General features: G+C 43.2%; 1 protein-coding gene across 1 annotated transcript in view; it reads right to left on the bottom strand.

Moving 5' to 3' along the window:
- The window catches only part of sphkap (SPHK1 interactor, AKAP domain containing), a 145,043-nt gene that overhangs the window by 27,278 nt on the left and 94,206 nt on the right, over positions 1-23,559 (bottom strand). The window contains exons 7-8 of the mRNA XM_055645559.1: positions 9,943-12,454; positions 8,672-9,880 (exon numbers count right to left, since the gene is read on the bottom strand). Of these exons, the coding sequence (XP_055501534.1) occupies positions 8,672-9,880; positions 9,943-12,454 (3,721 nt within the window). The remainder of the gene's footprint in view (positions 1-8,671; positions 9,881-9,942; positions 12,455-23,559) is intronic.

The raw sequence follows: 23,559 nt of genomic DNA, 5'->3' as shown, positions 1-23,559 counted from the left end.
GCATCTGTGAAGTTTCCGTATGTTTATAAAATAACCTGTGATAAAGGCTTGTCATTTCACACAGAGGAGTCAACCCATGTAAATCTTTATTTACTATGTAGTGTGTGTGTGGGCCTGCTTCCTTCAGTTAGCTCCTGCTTTCCTTATCAAGACCCACACTATTTCCAAACTCCGGTGTTACAATGGCGATGTTGCACACACATTGTCCACAGATTGAGATCATTGTTGCGTGTTTGGTAGCCACTCTGCACTGGCAGGTTGCATTTGGGGCAGTCTACACTTGGAAGTGCCAGGTGAGTTCCACAATGGATTCAATGGAATCACATGGTCCATAAGGACATAGGCTAGAGAGTGTAGAATGCAAAAGCATTCTTACAAAACACTGGCGCAGTTGGAACTGGAAAATTGCGTTTAGGTGCTTTTGAAGGCCATAGAAAGGGTGGAGAATAGATCAACTTGAATGCTCTCAAGGATGAAGGACCACTGGTATATTAGAGAAACTGAAGCTGTCCTTAAAGAAGAAGAGAGAGATGTGATGAAATGTTTCAAAATCTAAAAGGCTCAAGTCAGTGAAGAGAAATTATTCCCATTGGGGGAAGAAATAAGATCAATGAAAACAAATCAAATTTAATCTTTCCATAGGGAATTGGATATGTACTTGAGGAAAATAAATTGCAGGGCTATGGGGAAAACAAATTGGTGGATCTTTTAATAATGTAAATCTTCAAAGCAGCCAGATTCAATTAAAGGTGGTAAAATGGGGGAAGTGGCAGGAAACTTGTTTGGATGCTCATTTATTTTGGTCAAATCAGATTACTAATTCTACTCATGTGCTGATGCATAAGGCATGTACAGTTCATGCAATCACAGAATCACTACAGCACAGGAGGTTTGGCCTGTGAACAATCCATTAATTGTTCCTTTTCCCTGTAGCCTGCAAAACATTTGCCTTCACATAAATTTATTTACCCAGTTCTATTCTGAAAGCAAAGTTGAATCTATGTATCACGCTTACAGCCAGTGAGTTCTTCATTATCACTTCTTACATTAAAGTTTTTCCTCACATCACAACTTAATCTGTTGCCAATCACATATTTTGCTTGGGCAGCTGGCAGCCCAGTGATATGAATATTGATTTCTCTAACTTTAAGTAACTCCGGCATTCCCTCTCTCTCTATCCCTCCCCCACAAAATTCACACCAGCTTCTCATTTTCACCCAACAAACAGCTAACATTGGCCTGTTTCCTTGATCATCGTTACTTTTTTGCATATCTTTCATTCATTGTTCTTTATCTCCCCACATCCTCGTCTATATCTCTCGTTTCCCTTATCCCTAACTAGTCTGAAGAAGGGTCTCGACCCGAAATGTCACCCATTCCTTCTCTCCAAAGATGCTGCCTGTCCCACTCATTTACTCCAGATTTTTGTGTCTGGTTTAAACCAGCATCTGCAGTTCCTTCCTACACACTTAAAACTGTGTTCGCTATTCCATGATCCATCTGCTAATGGGAACTGTTTCTCTCTAGTTGCTCTTACTAACGCCACCAGGATTGTGTGTGTCTTTATTAAATCTCTTCTCAGTCTTCTCTGGTCCAAGGAGAATAACTCCAGATGTTCTTACAACTGAAATTCTTTATCCCAGGATTTATTCAAGTAACTGTTTTCTGTATTCCCTCTAGAGTCATTCCTAATACCGACGATCGCAATTGGAGGGAATATTCCAGTTGTGAATTTGGCAGTATTTTTTTAAAGTTTCTCTATAACTATGTAACATAGAGCGGCAAGGTGGCATTGCGGTAGAGCTACAGCCTTAGTGTCAGAGACCTGGGTGCGATCCTGACCATGGGTGCTATCTGTACGGAGTTTGTACGTTCTCCACGTGACCTGTGTGCGTTTTCTCTGAGATCTTTGGTTTCCACCCCACAGACCAAAGACGTACAGATTTGTAGGTTAATTGGCTTGGTATGAGTGTAAATTATCCCTTGTGTTTATTCTAACACGAGGGACAATTTACACTCATACCAAGCCAATTATGTGCAGGGATCGCTGGTCAGTGCAGACACGGTGGGCCGAAGGGCTTTTTTCTGCGTTATATCATTAAACTAAACTCAGAGCCCCAATGCTTTATTAATCATTTTGTCAAACAGAAGATCCCTCATTAGCTGTACCTGTTAAGATCTGTACCATTCTATTGCCTCTCCTCATTCTTTCTGTCAAATGTCACATCTGGATTAAATATTATCTGCATGTCTCTGTCCATTCCAACAGCCTATGTCCTCTTTAAGTTTACCACTACCCTCCTCACTACTTTCCATGCAACTAAGTTGCAGTCATTGGAAATCTGAAAATCTTATCCTACATAGCCTTCTATCCCATGTAGGGTGAATGTGTAGGATTTCCAAGAAAAGCAGCACTAACTTCACACACCTCTGAGAAGCTGCCCTCCAGTCTGATAAACAACTGCTTGTCATATCTTGCCTTCCTGCCCCTAACACAATTACTTTTCCATGTTGTCACTGACTCTTTTATGCAGCGGCCTTAAATTCTGCTGACAATCGTTAGCTTGTGTTATGTCTCTTAGGGTTAGTAAGTCAATTGGAAGCAGCCTTATACAAAATGACAACATATCCCCAACACTGATAGTTTATATTCCTGTTACATGTCCAAGACTAATAAGATGCATTTGAGAATTAAAGAGATCAGACAGTAATTACTGTATGCAGTCTTCTAATAATTACCTGAAATAGTCACCACACAACCATGACCTCATGTGTAATTATTAATTACTAAAATATTGTTTCTCAAAGGATGAACTCTCTTCGACCTTGAGTAGGTCTCGTATTAACAAGCTTTTTGTAACGAGTGACAACTGCATGACCACAGATGCTTGTGGCAGTCTTTCAAGGTCAAACGTGTCATTTTGAGTGAGAGAAAGATTATCTCTGAGAAGTACCCCATAAAATGGAAAGCAGTGAAATCAGTTGAATGAGAAACTGTTCTATGATAGAAATGAACTCAAACACTGACATCTCTGGAATTAAAGAGCTTAATTCCTGAAAGTTTGTTTTGATTGCAGGGCAGCAGATTTTTCAGTCCTTTTGAAGTGTGTGCCATTAATCTCCTGAAAGAAGGTGACCTCTGTTTTTTTTTCTGATTATTTTCATTATTTAAATACTTCAATATTTGAAGGACTATACTAGAACAATTTGTCATGACTTGCTGCAATTCTGTACCTCCATCTATTGTACTGATTGGGGATTAGATATCACTGCCTGAAGAAAATCTTTATCCTACCATCACATTTCATAACATCCCCAGATACTATCAACATCGGACTTTGAATTGGAAGCTTCAAATCTTTAACCAGTGATGATACATAATTTAAGTTAACACTTTAGTGAATGATTGCCAAGGTGTTATATCATCAGGGCCAGATGGTCTGTATCCCAGGGTACTTAAGGAAGTGGCTCTAGAAATTGTGGATGCATTGGTGATAATTTTCCAATGTTCTATAGATTCAGGATCAGTTCCTGTGGATTGGAGGGCAGCTAATGTTATCCAACTTTTTAAGAAAGGTGAGAGAGAGAAAACAGGGAATTATCGAGCAGTTAGCCTGACATCGGTGGTGGGGAAGATGCTGGAGTCAATTAATAAAGATGAAATAGCGGCTCATTTGGATAGCAGTAACAGCATCGGTCCGAGTCAGCATGGATTTAGTTCAAGTTCAAGTTCGTTCAAGTTCAAGTTCACATTTATTGTCACAAGTACAGTGATATTTGAGTAACCATGCAGCCATACAAGTAAAAAAGAACACAATACACAATACATTTAACATAAACATCCACCACAGTGGAAGCAAAATTCCTCACTGTGATGGAAGGTAATAAAGTTCAGTCATCTTCCTTTTATCACCCATGGTGGTCAGGGTTTTTGAACCCTCAGCACTGCCTCTGCCGACCGTTCACTGTTTCGACGGGGAAATCATGCTTATTGTAACTAGGAAAATGGACAAGGGAGAGCCAGTGGATGTAGTGTACCTGGACTTTCAGAAAGCATTTGATAAGGTCCTACATAGAAGATTAGTGGGCAAAATTAGGGCACATGGTATTGGGGGTAGGGTACTGACATGGATAGAAAATTGGTTGGCAGACAGGAAACAAAGAATAAGGATTAACGGGTCCCTTTCACAATGGCAGGCAGGGACTAGTGGGGTACTGCAAGGCTCGGTGCTGGGACTGTAGCTATTTACAATATACATTAATGATTTAGATGAAGTGATTAAAAGTAGCAAATTTACAGATGACACAAAGCTGGGTGGCAGTGTGACCTGTGAGTAGGATGCTATGAGGATGCAGGGTGACTTGGACAGGTTGGGTGAGTGGGCAGATACATGGCAGATGCAGTTTAATGTGAATGAATGTGAGGTTATCCACATTGGTGGTAAAAACAGGAAGGCAGATTATTATCTAAATAGTGTCAAGTTGGGAAAAGGGGAAGTACAACAAGATCTGGGGGTCCTTGTTCATCCGTCACTGAAAGTAAATATGCAGGTACAGCAGGTACAGCAGGCAGTGAAGAAAGGGAAGTTGTATAGGAGCAAAGAGGTCCTTCTGCAGTTGAACAGGGCCCTAGTGAGACCACACCTAGAGTATTGACAATAGACAATAGGTGCAGGAGCAGGCCATTTGGCCCTTCGAGCCATTCAATGTGATCATGGCTGATCATCCCCAATCAGTACCCCGTTCCTGCCTTCTCCCCATATCCCCTGACTCCGCTATTTTTAAGAGCCCCATCTAGCTCTCTCTTGAAAGCAGTATTGTGTGCAGTTTTGGTCTCCAAATTTGAGGAAGGATATTCTAGCTGTTGAGGGAGTGTAGGTTCACAAGGTTAATTCCCAGGATGGCGGGACTGTCATATATTGAGAGAATGGAGTGGCTGGGGTTGTATACACTGGAATTTAGAAGGATGCGAGGGTGTCTTATTGAAACATATAAGATTATTAAGGGTTTGGACACGCTAGGGGCAGGAAACATGTTCCTGATGTCGTGGGAGTCCAGAACCAGACGCCACAGTTCAAGAATAAGGGGTAAACCATTTAGAACGAAGATGAGGAAACACTTTTTCACACAGAGGGTTGTGTATCTGTGGAATTATCTGCCTCTGGAAGGCAGTGGAGGCCAATTCTCTAGATGCTTTCAAGAGAGAGTTAGATAGAGCTCTTAAAGATAGCAGAGTCAGGGAATATGGGGAGAAGGCAGGAACGGGGTACTGATTGTGGATAATCAGCCATGATCACAGTGAATGGTAGAACTGACTCAAAGGGCCAAATGGCCTACTCCTGCACCTATGGTCTGTTGTCTATTGCCTATTGTGTTAAATGTAGGACTTGCATGTTCTTTCAAATATACATAAACAATACTATTGCAAAATGACAAAATGATGAGGAGAATTAGCGCTGGTATCCTGCCCAGTATTTATTCTTCTGCTCACAAGAAGTTTTTTCATAAACATCTCATTGATGTTTTGGTATCAAACAGGCCATTGTGTTTTTTTGTGGTTCAGATGCACCAAATTGGCTGCACAGTATTAGGGTGTCCCGAGTTTGCAAAAAAAGGAGCTAACATTTTCCAACCTGAACCTTCTCTTTCTCAGCGTCACACAAGGTCCTGCCATGGAAAGTTCTAGAAGGCTGTACCTACAACAAAACATTTGTGTACCGCTGACATTATGTCCTGGGCTGATAGTTTTAGTTTAGTTTAGTTCAGCGTGGAAACAGGCCATTTGGCCCACTGAGTCCCTGCCGACCAATGATCACCAATTCCATGTCCTATACACCAGGGAGTATTTACAGAAGCTAATTAACCTACAAACCTGCACATCTTTGGGATATGCGGGGAAACTTGAGCACCTGGAGAAAACCCACTTGGTCACAGTGAGAACATGCAAACTCCAAACAGACAATACCTGTAGTCAGTACCGAACCTGGGTCTCTGGCGCTGTAAGGTAGCATCCCGACCGCTGTGCCACAGTGCCGAGGTAGGTGGAAATTAACATTTGTGCTGCACAAGTGCCAGGAAATGACGATATTCAACAAGAGACAGTTCTCAACCCCTGACATTCAATGGCAATAACATCACTGAAAGCGCCACTATCAATATCCAAGGGTTACCACTGATCAGAAACTGAAATGCACACAATGTGGCTACAAGTACAGGGCAGAGGCTCGGAATCCTCCAGCAAGTTACTTACTGTCTAATTCCCCGAAACCTGTCCACCATCTGTAAAGGTCAAGTCATGATTAGTGCAGTTTCAATAACACTCAAGAAGCTTGATACTATACAGGATAAAACATCCAGAACCATTCAGTCACTCTGTCACCAATGCACAGTGCTAGCAGTTTGTACAATCCACAGGATATATTGCAATAACTCACCAAGACTCCGTATAAAGAAATGTCCAAATCCACAACCTCTGTCAGCCAGAAGCTCAAAGGCAACAGAAGCATGGGAACACCGCCAGCAGGAAATTGCCCACCAAGCCACGCACCTAGCTGACTGGGCAATAAATCACCATTCCTTCAATGCCACTGGGGTCAAATTGTGGAACTCTCTCCTAAACAGCTTTGTGGATATACTCACACCTCAAATGACTACAATGGTTCAAGAAGGCATCTCAACACCACCTTCTCACAGGATGGGCAATTAAATGTTGTCTCAGCTGCAAAGCTCACATCCCTTTAATGAATAAAATGAATAGATATATAGAAGTGTGAAAACACAAACCTCCAGATTTAGGAACAGTTTTTTCCAAGCTGTTATCAGGCAACTGAACCATCCTCCCAACAACTAGAAAGCAGTCCTGAGCTACTATCTACCTCATTGGTGACCCTCGGACTATCTTTGATCGTACTTTGCTTGACTTTATCTTGAACTAAATGTTATTCTCATTATTCCCATTAGCATATATCTGTACACTGTGGATGGCTCGATTATAATCATGCATTGTCTTTCCACTGACTGGCTAGCACGCAGCAAAAGCTTTTCACTGTACCTCAGTACACATGACAATAAACTAAACAAAACTGAACTATAAACAAAAAATATATCCTGGAAATATTCCAATGGCGAGGCTGTATCTGAGGTGCATTAGGCAGACAAAGGCATTATTCCTAACCTGATGAAAGATCATCTGTTAAAGGTCACTGATCTGAAATGTGACCACTTTCTCGTGTTGCCAGACATGTTGCAGATTTCAAGTATTTTCTATTACTATACCAATACTTCTCACACTGAGCGGATTTAAAATAGTCTTCATTGGCTGAGATATTTAATATCTGATGACATTCATTTGTTTTGGCCTGGATGGAGTGAAGTGATATAAAGATCAGACTAGTCATGCTATTATTTTCACGTAGGAGAGTGAACTATTGTTTCATTCAACAGAGTAATTAAAGCCTGAAGAAGGGCCACAGTTTAAGAATAAGGAGTAAGCCATTTAGAACGGAGGCGAGGAAACACTTTTTCTCACAGAGAGTGGTGAGTCTGTGGAATTCTCTGCCTCAGAGGGCGGTGGAGGCAGGTTATCTGGATGCTTACAAGAAAGAGCTAGATAGGGCTCTTAAAAATAGTGGAGTCGGGGGAGAAGGCAGGAACGGGGTACTGATTGGGGATGATCAGCCATGATCACATTGAATGGCGGTGCTGGCTCAAAGGGCCAAGTGGCCTACTCCTGCACCCATTGTCTATTGTCTATTGACCCAAAACGTCACCCATTCCTTCTCTCCAGAAATGCTGCCTGTCCCGCTGAGTTACTCCAGCATTATGTGTCTATCTTCTTATTAAAGCCAACCTTCATTTGAAATGAATTTAATTCAAATCTAAATTGTAGAACCATTATATGCCTCAAATTAGTCAATCTTTGGTTATAGGTTCTTTGGATATCTTTGGGTATAGGTTCCCAAGGGAATTAATAAAAGCAAATATGTGAATTAATTGCAGCAAATTAATTTCAGCAAGAAGATAGCTTGGGATGTGGTACATGAGTGATTTGAAGCCTGACATGATAAATGTAATGTTTTGGAGGACCCAATACTCTAGTGATAAACCTATCTTCAAAAACCTTGGGGAATGAATTGCATCCAGTAGTCAGGGTTGCCTTTCCATTGTTCACCCACACACTTTACAAGCAACTAACTGTGGAGGGTGAGTAGAACAGCTGGTTGATATTCTTGTACATGTTTGATACTCGTAAATCGTGCAAATTTCTGTGATGGGATCCAAAGACAATCCCTTATGATCTGCAGGTACTATTGCAACGTTGAAGAAATATTTAGACAGGTACATACAGTAGATGGGACATGTTTAGAGGGATATGGGTCAAATGCAGGCAGGTAGGACTAGTGTAGATGGGATATGTTGGTCAGTGTGGGCAAGTTGGGCCAAAGGGACTATGACTTTATGACTATGACTTGTTGCTCTCTAAATAATTCTTGCATTATGTGACTATCACAATGCTTGCAAGGTGTTATTCTAGTATAACACTCTTTCCTATGCTTAGGGCCACGTTCCATTTTTAATATAATATCATAAAAAACATATTGAAGATATAGCCGCAGGTCAAATTTGTACTGGCAACAAAAAAGAAATGTGCTGAGTTTATTTTGACACTTACCTGGATATTAAAGAGGCAGATTCACTTTGCCCTTCAGAATCGACTTCAGGAAACTTCCTTTCCATCGGCCTCTTCATGCTGCAGGCAGCCTTTCCCTGCCGGCATTGCTTGATCTCTTCCTTTTGGTCGTCCTCTATATGAATTAAAGGGACTTCCCTTGGGCAGTGGGACATTTTCTTTCTCTTCATGGCCGCCCGATCGTGCGAACTGAAGCCTTTCTTGTCAGTCACTAATTTTGCTTTCTCCACTCTCTGGCCAACGTCTGTCTCACACAGTTTGCTTTCAGTTCTGGAGTTATGGGGTGCAGTTTCAGAAGAACCTTGTTGACAGCTGCTGCCTGACTTCCCACATTTGATAGTGTCTGTAACTACCCAGGTGGGACAAGTTTCGGCCTGTTGCTTGGACAACGGTTCACCACACTGATTGTCAGCATCATCGCCAATGATTTTATTTTTCCTCATGAGAGCTTCAATGGAATTTGACCAAGTTTCATTTATCAGCATGTCAGTGATGTGGTCGGTTTTACTCCTCTGATATAAACAAGAGTCTGTTAAGGATTTGTACAGGTTAGTGGACATTGCTGCATCACCTGGATGTACGTGCAGCGTGTTTCTGCGATCCTTCCGGGCAAAGCCATCGAAAGAGTTTGCTTTCACATGGGGAGTTACTGTTAATCGTCCCTCAGATGCTCGTCTGTCTGGCATTGAAGACTGCCTAAAGCTTAAAGTTGTTCTCCCAGCAGGGGGAACCAGCATGTTGTGGAGCTCTTTGTTGGCTTTCCCCTCTTTGCTTTCTTTGTCCAATTCGTGGAGCATGTACCTGTAAAACTCCTCCGTAATGCTCTCTGTACTCGATTGTTTCGACAGACACGTTGCACTTACACTAAGGTGGCCATTCTTTCTGCACGCCTGCTGCAGAGCTGCATTTAAAATGTTGCTGGCATGCTTGCTGGCATAGTAATCCAGCAACAAGTCAAATCCCCAGCCTTCATTTTCCATCTGATTCATCATGAAGTTGGAAAACTCATCTGTGATGCTTTCACAGCTCGATTGTTTAGAGATGGAACTGCCCCTGCTCACTGGCTGCCCAAACTTAGTCATGGCACCAACGGCAGCCCACGAGCTGTTGGAATCCGTGTCCTCTTCGGGAATGCTTTCGTAACTGGATGTCTTTTTTTCCCTGCCCAGTAGCCTGTTTCTCGCCTGCCCCCCTGCCCCTGCCCCTGCCCCTGCCCCTGCCCCTGCCCTTGCCCCTGCCCCTGCCCCTGCCCCTGCCCCTGCCTCACAGTGTCCATCACCGTTAGTTCAGCCGAGTTCACTATTTTAGCTGTTACCTCCTGGGCAAAGTTATTAATTTGGTCCAAGGCATCATCAAGGTTTAATGACTCATCAACCACTCTGTTCATTAGCTTTTCTTTTAGCTCAGGTTGCTCTTGTGTCTTCCTCTTGATTTCACTCAGTCTTGGTGGCTTAAGTCTCTTGGCTGTTGTCGGCTGAGAGTCTTTACTCCTGGTGAGAGATCTTGCTGGGGATGACTGTGGGACCATGAAATGCTCATGGTCACCAAACCTTGATTTCCATGGACAGAACCACGGCTGTTTGGCATTTGTGTTTTCAAGGCAAATGGCTGCCATTTCTGTTGCCATGGAAACAACCGTTTTGGATACATGGTCAGCAAAACCATTTATTGAAAGGTCGTTAGCTGTTGACTTTTCAACTTGGAACGAAGATTTAGATGGACTCAATGTACTTTGTGCATTTGTGATAAGGATGTTCTGGTCTTTATCAGGGTAACTTTGGCCTCTCATGTCTGTAAGTGTGCTTGCATAATTACATGTACGACCTTGAACTGCACCACCCTGTCTGCTACCCACCTCAATAGCATCAATAGAGGATGAATGAGTGTCTTTGTCACATATTTTCTGTTGATGTTGTGGGCCAACAACATTAGTCCCAGTAGCTGCAGTATTCCTTGATCTCAGTGCATTGGTCAAAGTGGGTGAAATGTTTCCACAGTCACTGCCTCGTCTGCCGCCAAGCCGGGTTGGGTTCAGGTTAACCTGCTGTGACAAATCTGGCCCCACACATGTTTTCTCAATCGGGATTGTTGGATCTGCCAGGTTCCCGTGAGGAGCAGATGTATGACCAACATTTTCAACACTATCACTGACATTATAGTAAATTGAATCTCCATCCTCTTTGCTGTTGGTTTCTGAATCCTTACTGTTTATCATCGTATCATCTTGAAAGAGTGTAGAAACATCATTGTGCCCGACAATTTCTTTGATTTTCCTGCAAGTGAAATATAATATACTGAAGAGAGACTTATTCACACTTTCAATTAATATATTGGTTGGATTTACACCCAAATTATTTTCCTTTTCTTGATGTGCTGTTTGCACTTTGCTATTTGCTTCTTCAAAAGAATGTTTTAGAATTAAATTCGACATATTCAAGGCAAAGTCATCCTTTAACAATTCCTCCCAATGAGAGACTTTGGGTCTTGTCACGGTTTCAATGATCTTTTGGTCCACAGATTCCATAAATCCACCGACACTTCTGCAATTGTCAGGCTTTGTAAGAACGGTGGCTGCTTCTTTGAACAACACCTCAGCAATGTTATGGGCAAATGTCTCTAGGCTGCTGCCAACACTCACACTGCATTGGAGGGTGACTGCAGCAGAAGTTTCCGCTGCAGACAGTAGGCCGCTCGAAGCAGCAGAAAAACCCATGTCTGGCTCGTCACTTAACCCTGCAACTCCTATGACACTGGCCACCTGGGTTACACCATAGAGAGCTGAAGAGAACGAGAAGCTCATCTCTCCGCATTCAGAACCACTGAGTGAAGCTCCATCCCCATTGTTTCCATTGCAAGGCAAATGCTCAGTTACATCATATGAGGTTCGGTCCAGCTGTAGACCCTCAGTGATATAAGGGCTTGAAACAGTCCCTATGACATTTGCTGCACAAACTAGAGCTACCTCAATAGAACTAGGAGGCAAACCAGCTGACTCTGAATTATTCTGGCTAACAATGTGCTCCTGTACATCAACTGGAGTACCACTTAACAGATCAGAGTCTGAGCAGGAAGTTATTGTAGGGCTGCAAGGTTCTTGCCATTCTGAAGCATTCTCACAATTATCTGGACTTTGTACAATAACAATTTTGGGAAGTACATTCCATGAACAAGGAGGATTTGTTATACATTCTGTTGAATTGCTGGGTGATTGGTCATCAATGCTTTCTGCAGAGATGCTGACTGCAGCTTCTGTAGTAAAAGTGGGCTCTGACTGTGACAGTCTAATGAAGGCATCCTGTAAAACAGACTCCGCTAAGTTTGAAGCATAATTACCCTCCATGCAGTGATTCTCTTTCAGAGATGGAGGTTTATCTTCTAGGTTCTGTGCATCTAATGGTGGTGCTGGAGAATCTGTCTGAAGATGCGTACTGATACTTTCAATTGTGCAAGACTCTGGAGCAGAGTTTGTTAAATGGCCGCTGTGAGGAGATTGTAAGACAAGTCTTTCTTCCTGTGTATTTCTTTCAAATTGAAGTCTTTCTCCATCTGCTTCTTCAGCCACATAGTTCGCATCACAGCAAAGCAACGAGGCACTTCCAGAGCTCTCCTCATCTGCACATGTGTGTACTAAAGTATCTTGGAGATTGCATGACCTTTGGCAAAATAAAATATCTTTGTTTTGTCGCATTTGCAGGAGCACCTTAGATTTTACTTTTGGCCTTTTTGTGCCTTGTAATGGATCAAACCCACCAATCTTTGGAGAATCTGGGGGAACAAAAGACAAATGGTACATTTAAGTGCATAGTATTTGTTAGATTCACATATTGTTCTTTGCTTCCTGATATATATATTTAATGTGATATATGAATGGGAATCTTATACAAATATTGCATTTTAAACTATTCAAACTAGTTTTAACCACTACACAAATTATTGTTGTTTGTATTTATACAATTTGACCTTTATTTATTGTTCATCCTTGCCCCAAATGGTTGATAATTTACATTAATTTTGTTGTTTTTGAATGGCCCTCAACGATTGCCAATTTGGCCTCATTCCATTGTACCCAATGGCTAGTTATGTTTTCAAACTCATAAAAGAGGTACCAAGGTCAAATTAGTATCGTGAAATCATAGCAAATGGCTGACATCAACAAATATAATAATCAGATTCAAACACAGACTCCTAACGACAAGGAATGTAATGGGTCAAGCACTTCAGAGAATTGCAGAAGAGGGTGCCGCTTAAAGAGGAAATGATGACTTGAGAGGCAGAAGATCTTGATGTCAATAAAGAGATGAACCAAGCCACCAACTCCTTACAAAAATGTGAATGCTCCTGGAATTGATATCAATTAAGGGAACTGGAATCCACATTTGCTGATGATACAGAGCTGGGTGCAGTGATGGCTGTATGGGGTTTGTTCTCTGAGATGAGAATAAGCATCTTATTATTTTTTTAGATTTTAGAGATACAGTAAGGAAACAGGCCCATCTGCCCACCGAGTCCACACCGACCAGCGATCCCCGCACATTAATACTATCCTACACACTAGGAACAATTTACATTTATACCAAGCTAATTAACCTACAAATTTGTACGTCCTGGGAGGAAACCAGAGCACCCACACAAGTCATGGAGAGAAAGTACTAACTCCATACAGACAGCACCCATAGTCAGGATCAAACCTGGGCTAGATAGCAACTCTACCGCTGCCGTGCTGCCCTAATGCCTACATTCACTTCGATTTAGAAGAATGGTCATGTTAAAATGTATTTTGTGTGTTCTGTTGCTTTTTAATCATATGACTGTGTGGCAAATCAAATTCCTTGTATGTTGCAAAACATACTTGGCTAATAATGTATGATTATGATTAAGAATGAGAGAATGAGAGGTTCTCATTGAAACAAAAATATCAAATGGGATTAGATACAGGATGATAGACACAAGATGCCGGAGTAACTCAGTAGGTCTGGAGAAAAGGAGTAGGTGACGTTTTGGGCTGAGACCCTTCTGCAGACTGCCTTCAGAGTTTCTATCTGTGGAAGGGCATCTGAAGAAGGGCCCTGACCCAAAATGTCGTCTGCCCATTTCCTTCCATAGGTGCTGCCTGACCTGTTGAATTCCTCCAGCGGTTTGTCTTTAGCTCAATGAATATAATGTTAGAGGTGGAAAATGGCACTGAGGTAAAATGTCTTGTTGAATGGGGATGGAGCTGGAAGGGACTGAATGGCCTGCTCCTGTTACTGGTCCACCACCGATTTTCTGGCATCTTGCAGTCCGGCCCTTCCTTTAATCCAGACAAAATCCTCCCCCACCCCCACGCCCAAACATGTGGAGCCAGGGCTGGGTGAGGCAGCCGCAACCTCATTGGGACGTCCACGCCGATCGGCAAGTCGAACAGGGCTCTGGAACTCTACCCAGCAGATCTATTCCCATAGCCGACCTCCGCCGGTAACTTTATGGCCCGGAAACTCGGCCCTTCAAGGTCATGACCTCTGTTAGTCTGGTAAAACAGATAGTCCAGAAAGGCTCGGGAGCCAAGGGTGCTGGATAATCGGAGGTGGACCTATATTCTTGAATGGTCTGAAGAAGGGTCTCGACCCAAAACGCCACCCATTCCTTCTCTCCATTGATGATGCCTGTGCCGCCGAGTTACTTCAGCTGTTTGTGCTTATCTTATTGAATGGACAATAGGTCAAGGTAAGTGCTAAGTCAGCAAAATCTAGAACAAAACTGATTGCTTGAAGAACTCAGCTGGTCAATCAGCGACTGTGAAGCTAAGAGTATGTGGACATTTTGGGCCAAGATCCTCTAGTAAGATGCAGACATGTGCATTTTAGTTGAAAATGTGGATTTAAACACTTTCCCTCTGCACATGCTGCTCAACCCTCCTCATAGGGAATAGGAGGAGAATTAACTCATTTTGCCCATCAAGTCTTCTCCGCCATTCAATCACGAGGATGTAATTAGTAGAGTGGATAGGGGACAACCAGTGGATCTGTTATATCTGGACAAGGTCCCACATAAGAGATTAGTATACACACTTAAAGCACACAGTATTGGGGGTTCAGTATTGATGTGGATAGAGAACTGGCTGGCAAACAGAAAGCAAAGAGTAGGAGTAAACGGGTCCTTTTCAGAATGGCAGGCAGTGACTAGTGGGGTACCGCAAGGCTTAGTGCTGGGACCCCAGCTATTTACAATATATATTAATGATTTGGACGAGGGAATTGAATGCAACATCTCCAAGTTTGCGGATGACACTAAGCTGGGGGGCAGTGTTAGCTATGAGGAGGATGCTAAGAGGCTGCAAGGTGACTTGGATAGGCTGGGTGAGTGGGCTAGCAGATGCAGTATAATGTGGATAAATGTGAGGTTATCCACTTTGGTGGCAAAAATCGAAAGTAGACTATTATCTAAATGGTGGCCGATTAGGAAAAGGGGAGATGCAACGAGACCTGGGTGTCATGGTACACCAGTCATTGAAATTAGGCATGTAGGTGCAGCAGGCAGTGAAGAAAGCGAATGGTATGTTAGCATTCATAGCAAAAGGATTTGAGTATAGGAGCAGGGAGGTTCTACTGCAGTTGTACTGGGTCTTGGTGAGACCACACCTGGAGTATTGCGTACAGTTTGGTCTCCAAATCTGAGGAAGGACATTATTGCCATAGAGGGAGTGCAGATAAGGTTCACCAGACTGATTCCTGGGATGTCAGGACTTTCAATGAGGAAAGACTGGATAGACTCGGCTTGTACTCGCTAGAATTTAGGAGATTGAGAGGGGATCTTATAGAAACTTACATAATTCTTAAGGGGTTGGACAGGCTAAATGCAGGAAGATTGCTCCCGATGTTGGGGAAGTCCAGGACAAGGGGTCACAGCTTAAGGATAGAGGGGAAATCCTTTAGGACCGAGATGGGAAAAACATTTTTCACACAGAGAGTGGTGAATCTCTGGAACTCTCTGCCACAGAAGGTAGTTGAGGCCAGTTCATTGGCTATATTTAAGAGGGAGTTAGATGTGGCCCTTGTGGCTAAAGGGAGCAGAGGTTATGGAGAGAAGGCAGGTATGGGATACTGAGTTGGATGATCAGCCATGATCATATTAATACAATACAATACAATACAATACAATTTATTTGTCATTTGAACCCCATTGAGGTTCAAACGAAAAATGTTGTTTCTGCAGTCATACACACAAGAAAGAACCAAGACACAACACAATTTACACAAACATCCATCACAGCACATCTCCTCGCTGTGATGGAAGGATAAGACTTGTCTCTCCCCTGCACTTCCCATTCCCCTCCCGATATCAGAGTCAAAGTCAAAGCCCCCGGCGGGTGATGGTAATTGTCCCGAGGCAATTAACGCCACATCTGGGTCTTGTTGTTGGAGCCCCCGGCGTGCGATAGCAAGTCCCGCAGCCATTCCAAGCCACGCTGGGTGATGATGTAAGGCCCCGCTCCAGGTACTCTTCAGCCCCGCAACTCGGGCGGGTGAAGTCGCCGTTGCGGAAGCTCCGAAAAGCGGTCTCCCAGCAGGGACCCGCGGGCTCCCATTGTCACTGTCCACCAGACCTGCGGTAAGCCTCCGAATCTGCGGGGTCGGGTCGCAGCCGAGCGCCACCACGGCTCCACCCACTCCGAACTCGGCCAGCTCCGCAACTGGAGCCCCAGGTCGTTCCTGCTGGAGGCCGTTCCACGGTGCTAGGCCCCAACGACAACGGAGACCCGACAGAGAAAAGGTCGGGTTCTCCGTGCAGGGGATAGATTTTAAAAGTTTCCCCCACCCCCTGCCCCCCACACACATACACACAAAATAAATAAATAAATAAATAAATAAATAAATAAATAAATAAATAAATAAAAACTACATTCAAACGAGACAAAAAATAATATAAAGACAGACGGACTGCAGAGGCCGCTGCGATGTGAGTCGCGCCGTCCACTGGCGGTGCAGGCTCGAAGGGCCGAATGGCCTACTCCTGCACCTATTTTCTATGTTTCTATGGCTGATCTATCTTTCCCTCTTAATCCCATTCTTCTGCTTTCTCCCCATAACCCCTGACGCCTGTACTAGTCAATAATCTGTCAATCTCTGCCTTAGAAATATCTATTGACGGCCTCCACAGCCGTCTGTGGGAATGAATTCGACAGATTCGCCATCCTCTGACTAAAGAAATTCCTCCGCATCTCCTTCCTAAAGGACCATCCTTTAATTCTGAAGCTCTGGCCACTATTGGAAACATCTTATTTCAGAGGAAGCCTCAGGTTTTGTTCTAGATTACAACATCTGCAGTGTTCTTTATTGTTAATAGCATCTATCCTGGCCCATATTTTAACATCAGTTTGCAAATAGATAGAGATCCAGATAACTTGACTAATGGAATTATAGCAAAAATTTCCAAGAAAACAAATGATGGTTTCTTCAGAAAAGAACAAGTTGTTCTCTTCATAAATTGTGGATGCACAGCCAAATATGAATGAAACACAACAGAATAACACCCAAAACGCAAAACAACAACTCCACGTAGACTTTGAGAGGACTTTTTGGCAGCATTCACAGAAGTGTTCTGCATACATATACAACAGAGTGATACAACATGGAAACAGGCACAATCAGCCCAAATCATCCATGCTACCATGATACAGCCCATCCTATATGCCTGCATTTGGTCCATAACCCTCTAAACCGTTTCTGTACATGTACTTGTCAAAGGTCTTTTAAATGTTTTAATACCCACCTCAACCACTTTTTTTAGCAGCTCTTTCCATATACGCACTACCTGGGGTCCCTTTTCCATTTCACCTTATATCTATGCTCTCTCGTTTCCAATTCCCTGTCTCTGGAAAAAAGGCTGCATGCTTAACTATGGCCCTCGTGATTTTATACACCTCTGTAAGATCACTCCTTAGTCTTTTACTCCTCCAAGGAATAAAGTCCGAGTCAGCCCAACCTCTCCATACATATCTCAGTCCCTCAAGTCCTAGCAACACACCATCCCATTGTCTCGCTTGCAGCTGTAGACTCTCCCATCTGTCCCCCTTACTATCAAGCCTCCTATTATTATTGCTCTGCCTGGCATCACCCGTTCTGGCTGAGCATCAGAGCCAGCCACAATGCCACAGACCCAATTGCTACTGCTGCTGCCCTCTGAAAGGTCTTTCTACGCAAACAGTACCCAAAGAGGTATAAGTAGTACTGAGGGGCATGGCCACAGGGAAATCCCACTCACTGCCTTTATCTTTACTGGTGGTCATCCAACTACTTGCAGCTTACACCTTAATTGTGACCATCCTAGCCTCCTATCTATAAAGCTCTCACCATCCACGATGATCCTGAGCGCGCCCAACTCTAGTTCCAGTTCCTTGAGGCAACCAGTCAGGAGCTGCAGATGGGCACACTTCCCACAGCTCTGCTCACTGGAAGCTTCCCTGGTCTCCCCCATCCTGCAGGAGGAGGTACCACTGCCCTAAATGCCATCTGAACTGCACCAAGTCTGTACAGTAAAGGTAAAAGACATTACCTCTGCTCGATGTCGTCACAAACCTCAGCACATAGTCCTCAGTCACTGAACCTCAGTCTGTAACACTGCTGCACCACAAGTGCCATTTCATTACACCGTGGTTTCTTTTTATTGCTGGTGTGGCTCACATATAACCAGTCTGAAATGCTTCCTAAATCCTGCCCTGAAAAATAAATGGCCAATCATTTTTGCTGCACTGGCTGGAAACTCACTGGCTCAACTTTCCAAAGAAACTATTTTAATTCTTCCCTCTGCTGCTCTGCTGCAACTCTTCCATACAGTCAGTATCATCGAAGCTTCTACTCCAAATATACAGTGAGTTCAGTTTTGATGTCAAAACAGGAATTTATCAAGGAAGGATAATCCTTGCATTTTCATCAGTACTGCTACTGATAGAAACATAGAAACGTAGAAAATAGGTGCAGGAGTAGGTCATTCAGCCCTTCGAGCCTGCACTGCCATTCAATATGATCATGGCTGATCATCCAAAATCAGTACCCCGTTCCTGCCTTCTCCCCATATCCCTTGATTCCGTTAGCCCTAAGAGCTATGTCTAACTCCCTCGTGAATACATCCAGTGAATTGGCCTCCACTGTCTTCTGTGGCTTAGAATTCCACAGATTCACAATGTGGTGTACAATAGAAAACATCAGAAGCACATTCTTCTCATCCTGTGAAGACTTTGCAACAGAACCTGCACTCCTTGTACGCAAGTCCCTGGAAGCCATCATATAGGTGCATCAGTAATGAGAAGGGAAATGGTGCATTGTGCTTTATTAAGGGAGGATTTAAGTGCAGATACAAAAGTGTCATGCTGCACTTGTGAAAAGGTTAGGCGAGAGTATTATCTGGTCTGTTGTCTATAGTTCAATCTCTTTTCAAAGAACCAATTTAGAGAAAATATAGTAAAGATTCACTTGAGTGGTTCCAGAAGTGATGGATTTGTCTTTAAGGATGGATTGAGTAGATTTGGCCTGTATTGAGGAAATCTTATTGAAATTTTAAAAATGTTTGCAGAATTTGATAGGCTGGGCCCAGAGGGATGTTTAACCTAGTTTAGGAGTCCAAAAATGCTCCCTGAATAAGGGGTATACAGTTCTATTTGAGATTGATATTCAGAGAAAATCTGCCATTCAGAGGGCAGTGAATCTCTGGGATCATCTACCCCTGAGTTTTGTGAATGCTTGGTCACTGAGTTCATCCAAAACAGAGACTGATAGCTTGTGGACATTAAGGTAAACAAGAGATATGGGAATACTATAGGAAAATCGTGTTGAGGTTGAAAATCAGTCATGATCAGATGAGTCAGAAGAAGGGTCTCGACCCGAAACGTCACCCATTCCTTCTCTCCAGAGATGCTTCCTGGCCCGATTAGTTACTTCAGCAATTTGTATCTATTATCAGATGTGATATAGATATTGTACCGGCAGAGGAGATGAGTTTAATTTGGCATCATATTCATTGCAGACATTGTAGGGCAAATGTTCCTATGCTGTACTGTTCTTTGCTCTATGTTCTATGTTCTATGATCTCAATGAGTGGCATATTTATATTCTATGCTCCATATTATCACATACTCAGCACCACACACAAGAAATAACAAACAGACAAACATTCAGTGAGTAAAGAGGACTTAAATATATCCACAGCAAAACAGATAGCATAACCTTTCAAATTGCCTCACCATTACAAGCACAGATAGAGGACCTTATTCTCACCAATGCAGAAACATGCACATAATTAACACAGCACCATCTGCCAGGATGGTGAAATGTGTCAGGACATCTGGAACAGAACCGACAAAGACAGGAGCATCTACAGGAGCTTCAATACAACTTGGAAATCAACAACATATAACACCAAAACCAACCCCGAGATTCATCAATGCTGTGTGCTTCCAATAATAATACATTATACTTATGGGTGCCTTTCAAGGACTCGCAAGGACACCTTACAAAATTTAGTAAACAGATTGCAAAACATGTAAGCGGAATGAAACAAAACAAAAAATATATATAAATAAATAAATAAATAAATAAAGATAACAACAAAAAAATAAATAGTAAAGACATCAACAATACACAATTCAAAGAGAGAGCAGCGGCAGCTAATCGCGCCAGCGTTCACTCTCCCTTCCGGCAGCCATCTTGGAAACGGAACAATAAGAATCTTTAACATAAAAACATCCCCACACAATGGTTTCCATTATGAGGGAAGGCACAATGTTCAGTCCCCAACCCCAGTTCACCCATAGTCGGGCCTATTGAGGCATCCACAGTTGCCTCTACGGAGGCCCGATGTTCCAGGCCGTTCTCGCCGGGTGGTGTTGCTCCTGAGTCGGGAGAGTCCTCACAGCGGCCTGGGACACCTGGAACGGCCGCTTCCTTACCGGAGACCGCGGCTTCCGAAGCCGACAAGGCCGCGACGGTTGGAGCTCCACCACTGGCGATCTCCGCGAAAAGTTTACAGGTGAGTTCCATTTTTCCATATCTCCTTACAATATAGAAGGAGGCCACAACCCATCGAGTCAACGCTGGTTCTTAGATTATTCTCACTCCCCCACTAATTTTCTTTATAACCTATTCTCGCGATGTGGTTTAGAGTTGGAGTCACAAGGAACTGCAGATGCTGGTTTACCAAAAAGTGCCAGTGTGGCCAGCAGGTCAGGCAGCATCTTTGGAGAACGTGGATTAGCTACATTTTGGGTCAGGGCATTTCTTCAAGCATCCCAGGCCCATAAAGTTAGGGTCAGAACATCTGGATGTCTGAATAAGCGTTCCGACCCGAAACATCGTCGATCCATGTTCTCCAGAAATGCTGCCTGACCCACTGAGTTACTCCAGCACTTTGTGGTTAAGAGCTGTGGAGCCTGAACTAAACACCAAGGGCACAGCTAGGACACCACAAATACTTACCAAACACAGGAACAAAGAGCCTTGTCACAGGGCTCAATGCTAGAGCTACAAAGAATAATAAGTAAGTAGGCCCATCTGCTAAAACATTTGGCTTACACTCTGCACTGTTCTTGCAGGTTGCACTGAAATCTGGCAAGTATATCAAGCTGTGACTATTCAATGTGTTTTGAATATTGAATATTTACCATGGAGACAGACATGAAGAGTACAGAACTCAGGAAAGTTAATGGTGATGGCTTTGAGATAGTACACATTACAGTAGAGGAGGTGCTGGAAATCTTAAAACGTATGTTGGTAGACAATCTCTTTAGGCCTGATTAGGTATATCCTAGAATACAAATAAATTGCGGGTCCTGACTGAGATACATGAATCTTCATTAGCCTTGGTGAAATGCAAGAAGACAGGAGGAAGGCATTGTAATTTAGAGATACAGTGTGGAAAAAGGCCCTCCAGTCCGCACTGACTATCGATCACCCCGTACACTAGTACTTCCGTACACATTAGGGACAATTTACAATTTTACCAAAGCCAATTGACTTACAAACCTGTACTTCTTTGGAGTGTGGGAGGAAACCAGGGCACCTAGAAAAAACTCATACAGTCACAGGGAGAACGTACAAACCCTATACAGGCAGCACCCGTAGTCAGGATTACATCCTGGCAGCAACTCTACTGCTGCACCACTGTGCCACATTTAGGAGGGTGGCTATTGCTGTGGCTTTATTCAAGAAGGACAGCAAAGAAAACCTAGGTAGTATGGACAAGTAAGCCTATCATCTGTGATAGGCTAGTTACTGGAGGGAATTCTGAGGGATAAGTTATGCATGCATTTGGAAAGTCAGAGGTTGATTTAGTTATAATCAGTACAGCTTTATGTATGGGTGATCATGTCCCATTAATATGATTATGTTTTTTGAAGAAGTATCCAAGAAGATCAATGTGGGCAGGGTAGTCGACAGTACGTATGGAGGCCTTTGATACGGTTCCTCATGAGAGGTTACTCTGGAAGGTTAAATCACAAGCAAACCAGGGTGAACTATTAATTGGATGCAAAAGTGGTTTGATGGTGGCAGAGATTAGTGGTGAAAGATTGTTTTTTGAGTGGAGGCCTGTGACTAATGGTATGCCTCAGGGGTCAGTGCCGGTCCATTGTTGTTTGTCATCTGTCCTGGTCCCTCAATACCACCAAACTGATCAAAAAGACGCAGCAGCGCCTTTACTTTCTAAGGAGGCTTAAGAAAGCTCACCTGTCCCCCCAGATCCTGTCCAACTTCTACCGCTGTACCATCGAAAGCATCCTGACCACCTGCTTCACGGTATGGTACAGCAGCTGCACCGCAGCTGACAGGAAGGCACTGCAACGGGTGGTGAAAACCGCTCAGCACATCATCGGTGCCCCGCTCCCTGCCATGGATGCCCTCCACCACAAACTGTGTCTGAGACGGGCCGGGAAAACCATCAAGGACCTCTCTCACCCTAACCATGGACTATTTGCCCTCCTCCCATCAGGGAGGCGGTACAGGAGCCTCAGGTCTCGCACAAGCAGGCTGAGGAACAGCTTTTTCAATAACACCATTACACTGCTGAACACACAGTCCCGTCGCTAGCTATCTTTAGACTCTCCCATTTGTATACATTTATTTGCCTATGTACCAGTTTAATTCATCCACAGTCCACACATTGTTAACCAGTATTTTTATTTGTATTTTTATTTTGTACTTTTATTTTTAATTCTACTATCTTGCACTATGACCAGACGCTAAACTGCATTTTGTTGTACCTGTACTCGTATTTGTGCAATGACAATAAAGTTGAATTGAATTGAATCTGTATAATAGATTTGGATGAGAATGTACAAGGCGTGGCTAGTAAATTTAAAGATGACACTTAAATAGGTGGTATCATAGACAATGAAGAAAGTTTTCAAGAATTACAGCGGGATCTCGATGAGTTGGGTAAGTGATCCAAGTAATGAAGAATAGAGTTTAATTCAAGGTAAGTGTGAGGTGCTGCACGTTGGGAAGTCAAACCTGGCTAGGACTTTGCAGTGAATGTTATGGCTCTAAGGAGTGTTGTGCAACAGAGTGTACATAGTTCACTGAAAGTGGTGTCACAGACAGACTGGTGAAGAAGGCTTTTGAAATGCTGGCCATCATCAAGAAGCATATAGATTTCATCAATAAACAGAGGTTAGGACCTGTGGTTGCAGGTATACAACACATTGTGGAGACTGCACTTGCGTTTGCATTTCGTTGTCTCTGTACTGTACACTGACAATGACAATTAAAATTGAATCTGAATCTGAATCTGAATCTGAAATATTGGTTCAGTTTTGGCTAACTGCTGTAGGAAAATGCTATTGTTCTAAAGAGTGCCAAAAATAATTACGAAGATGTTGCCAGGACTCGGGGGACCGTGTTATA

The sequence above is a fragment of the Leucoraja erinacea genome, chromosome 14 (assembly GCF_028641065.1).
Source record: "Leucoraja erinacea ecotype New England chromosome 14, Leri_hhj_1, whole genome shotgun sequence".
NCBI classification, from domain to species: domain Eukaryota; kingdom Metazoa; phylum Chordata; class Chondrichthyes; order Rajiformes; family Rajidae; genus Leucoraja; species Leucoraja erinaceus.
Note: the sequence above shows the minus strand (reverse complement) of the source record. Positions and strands in the feature narration are given on the sequence as shown.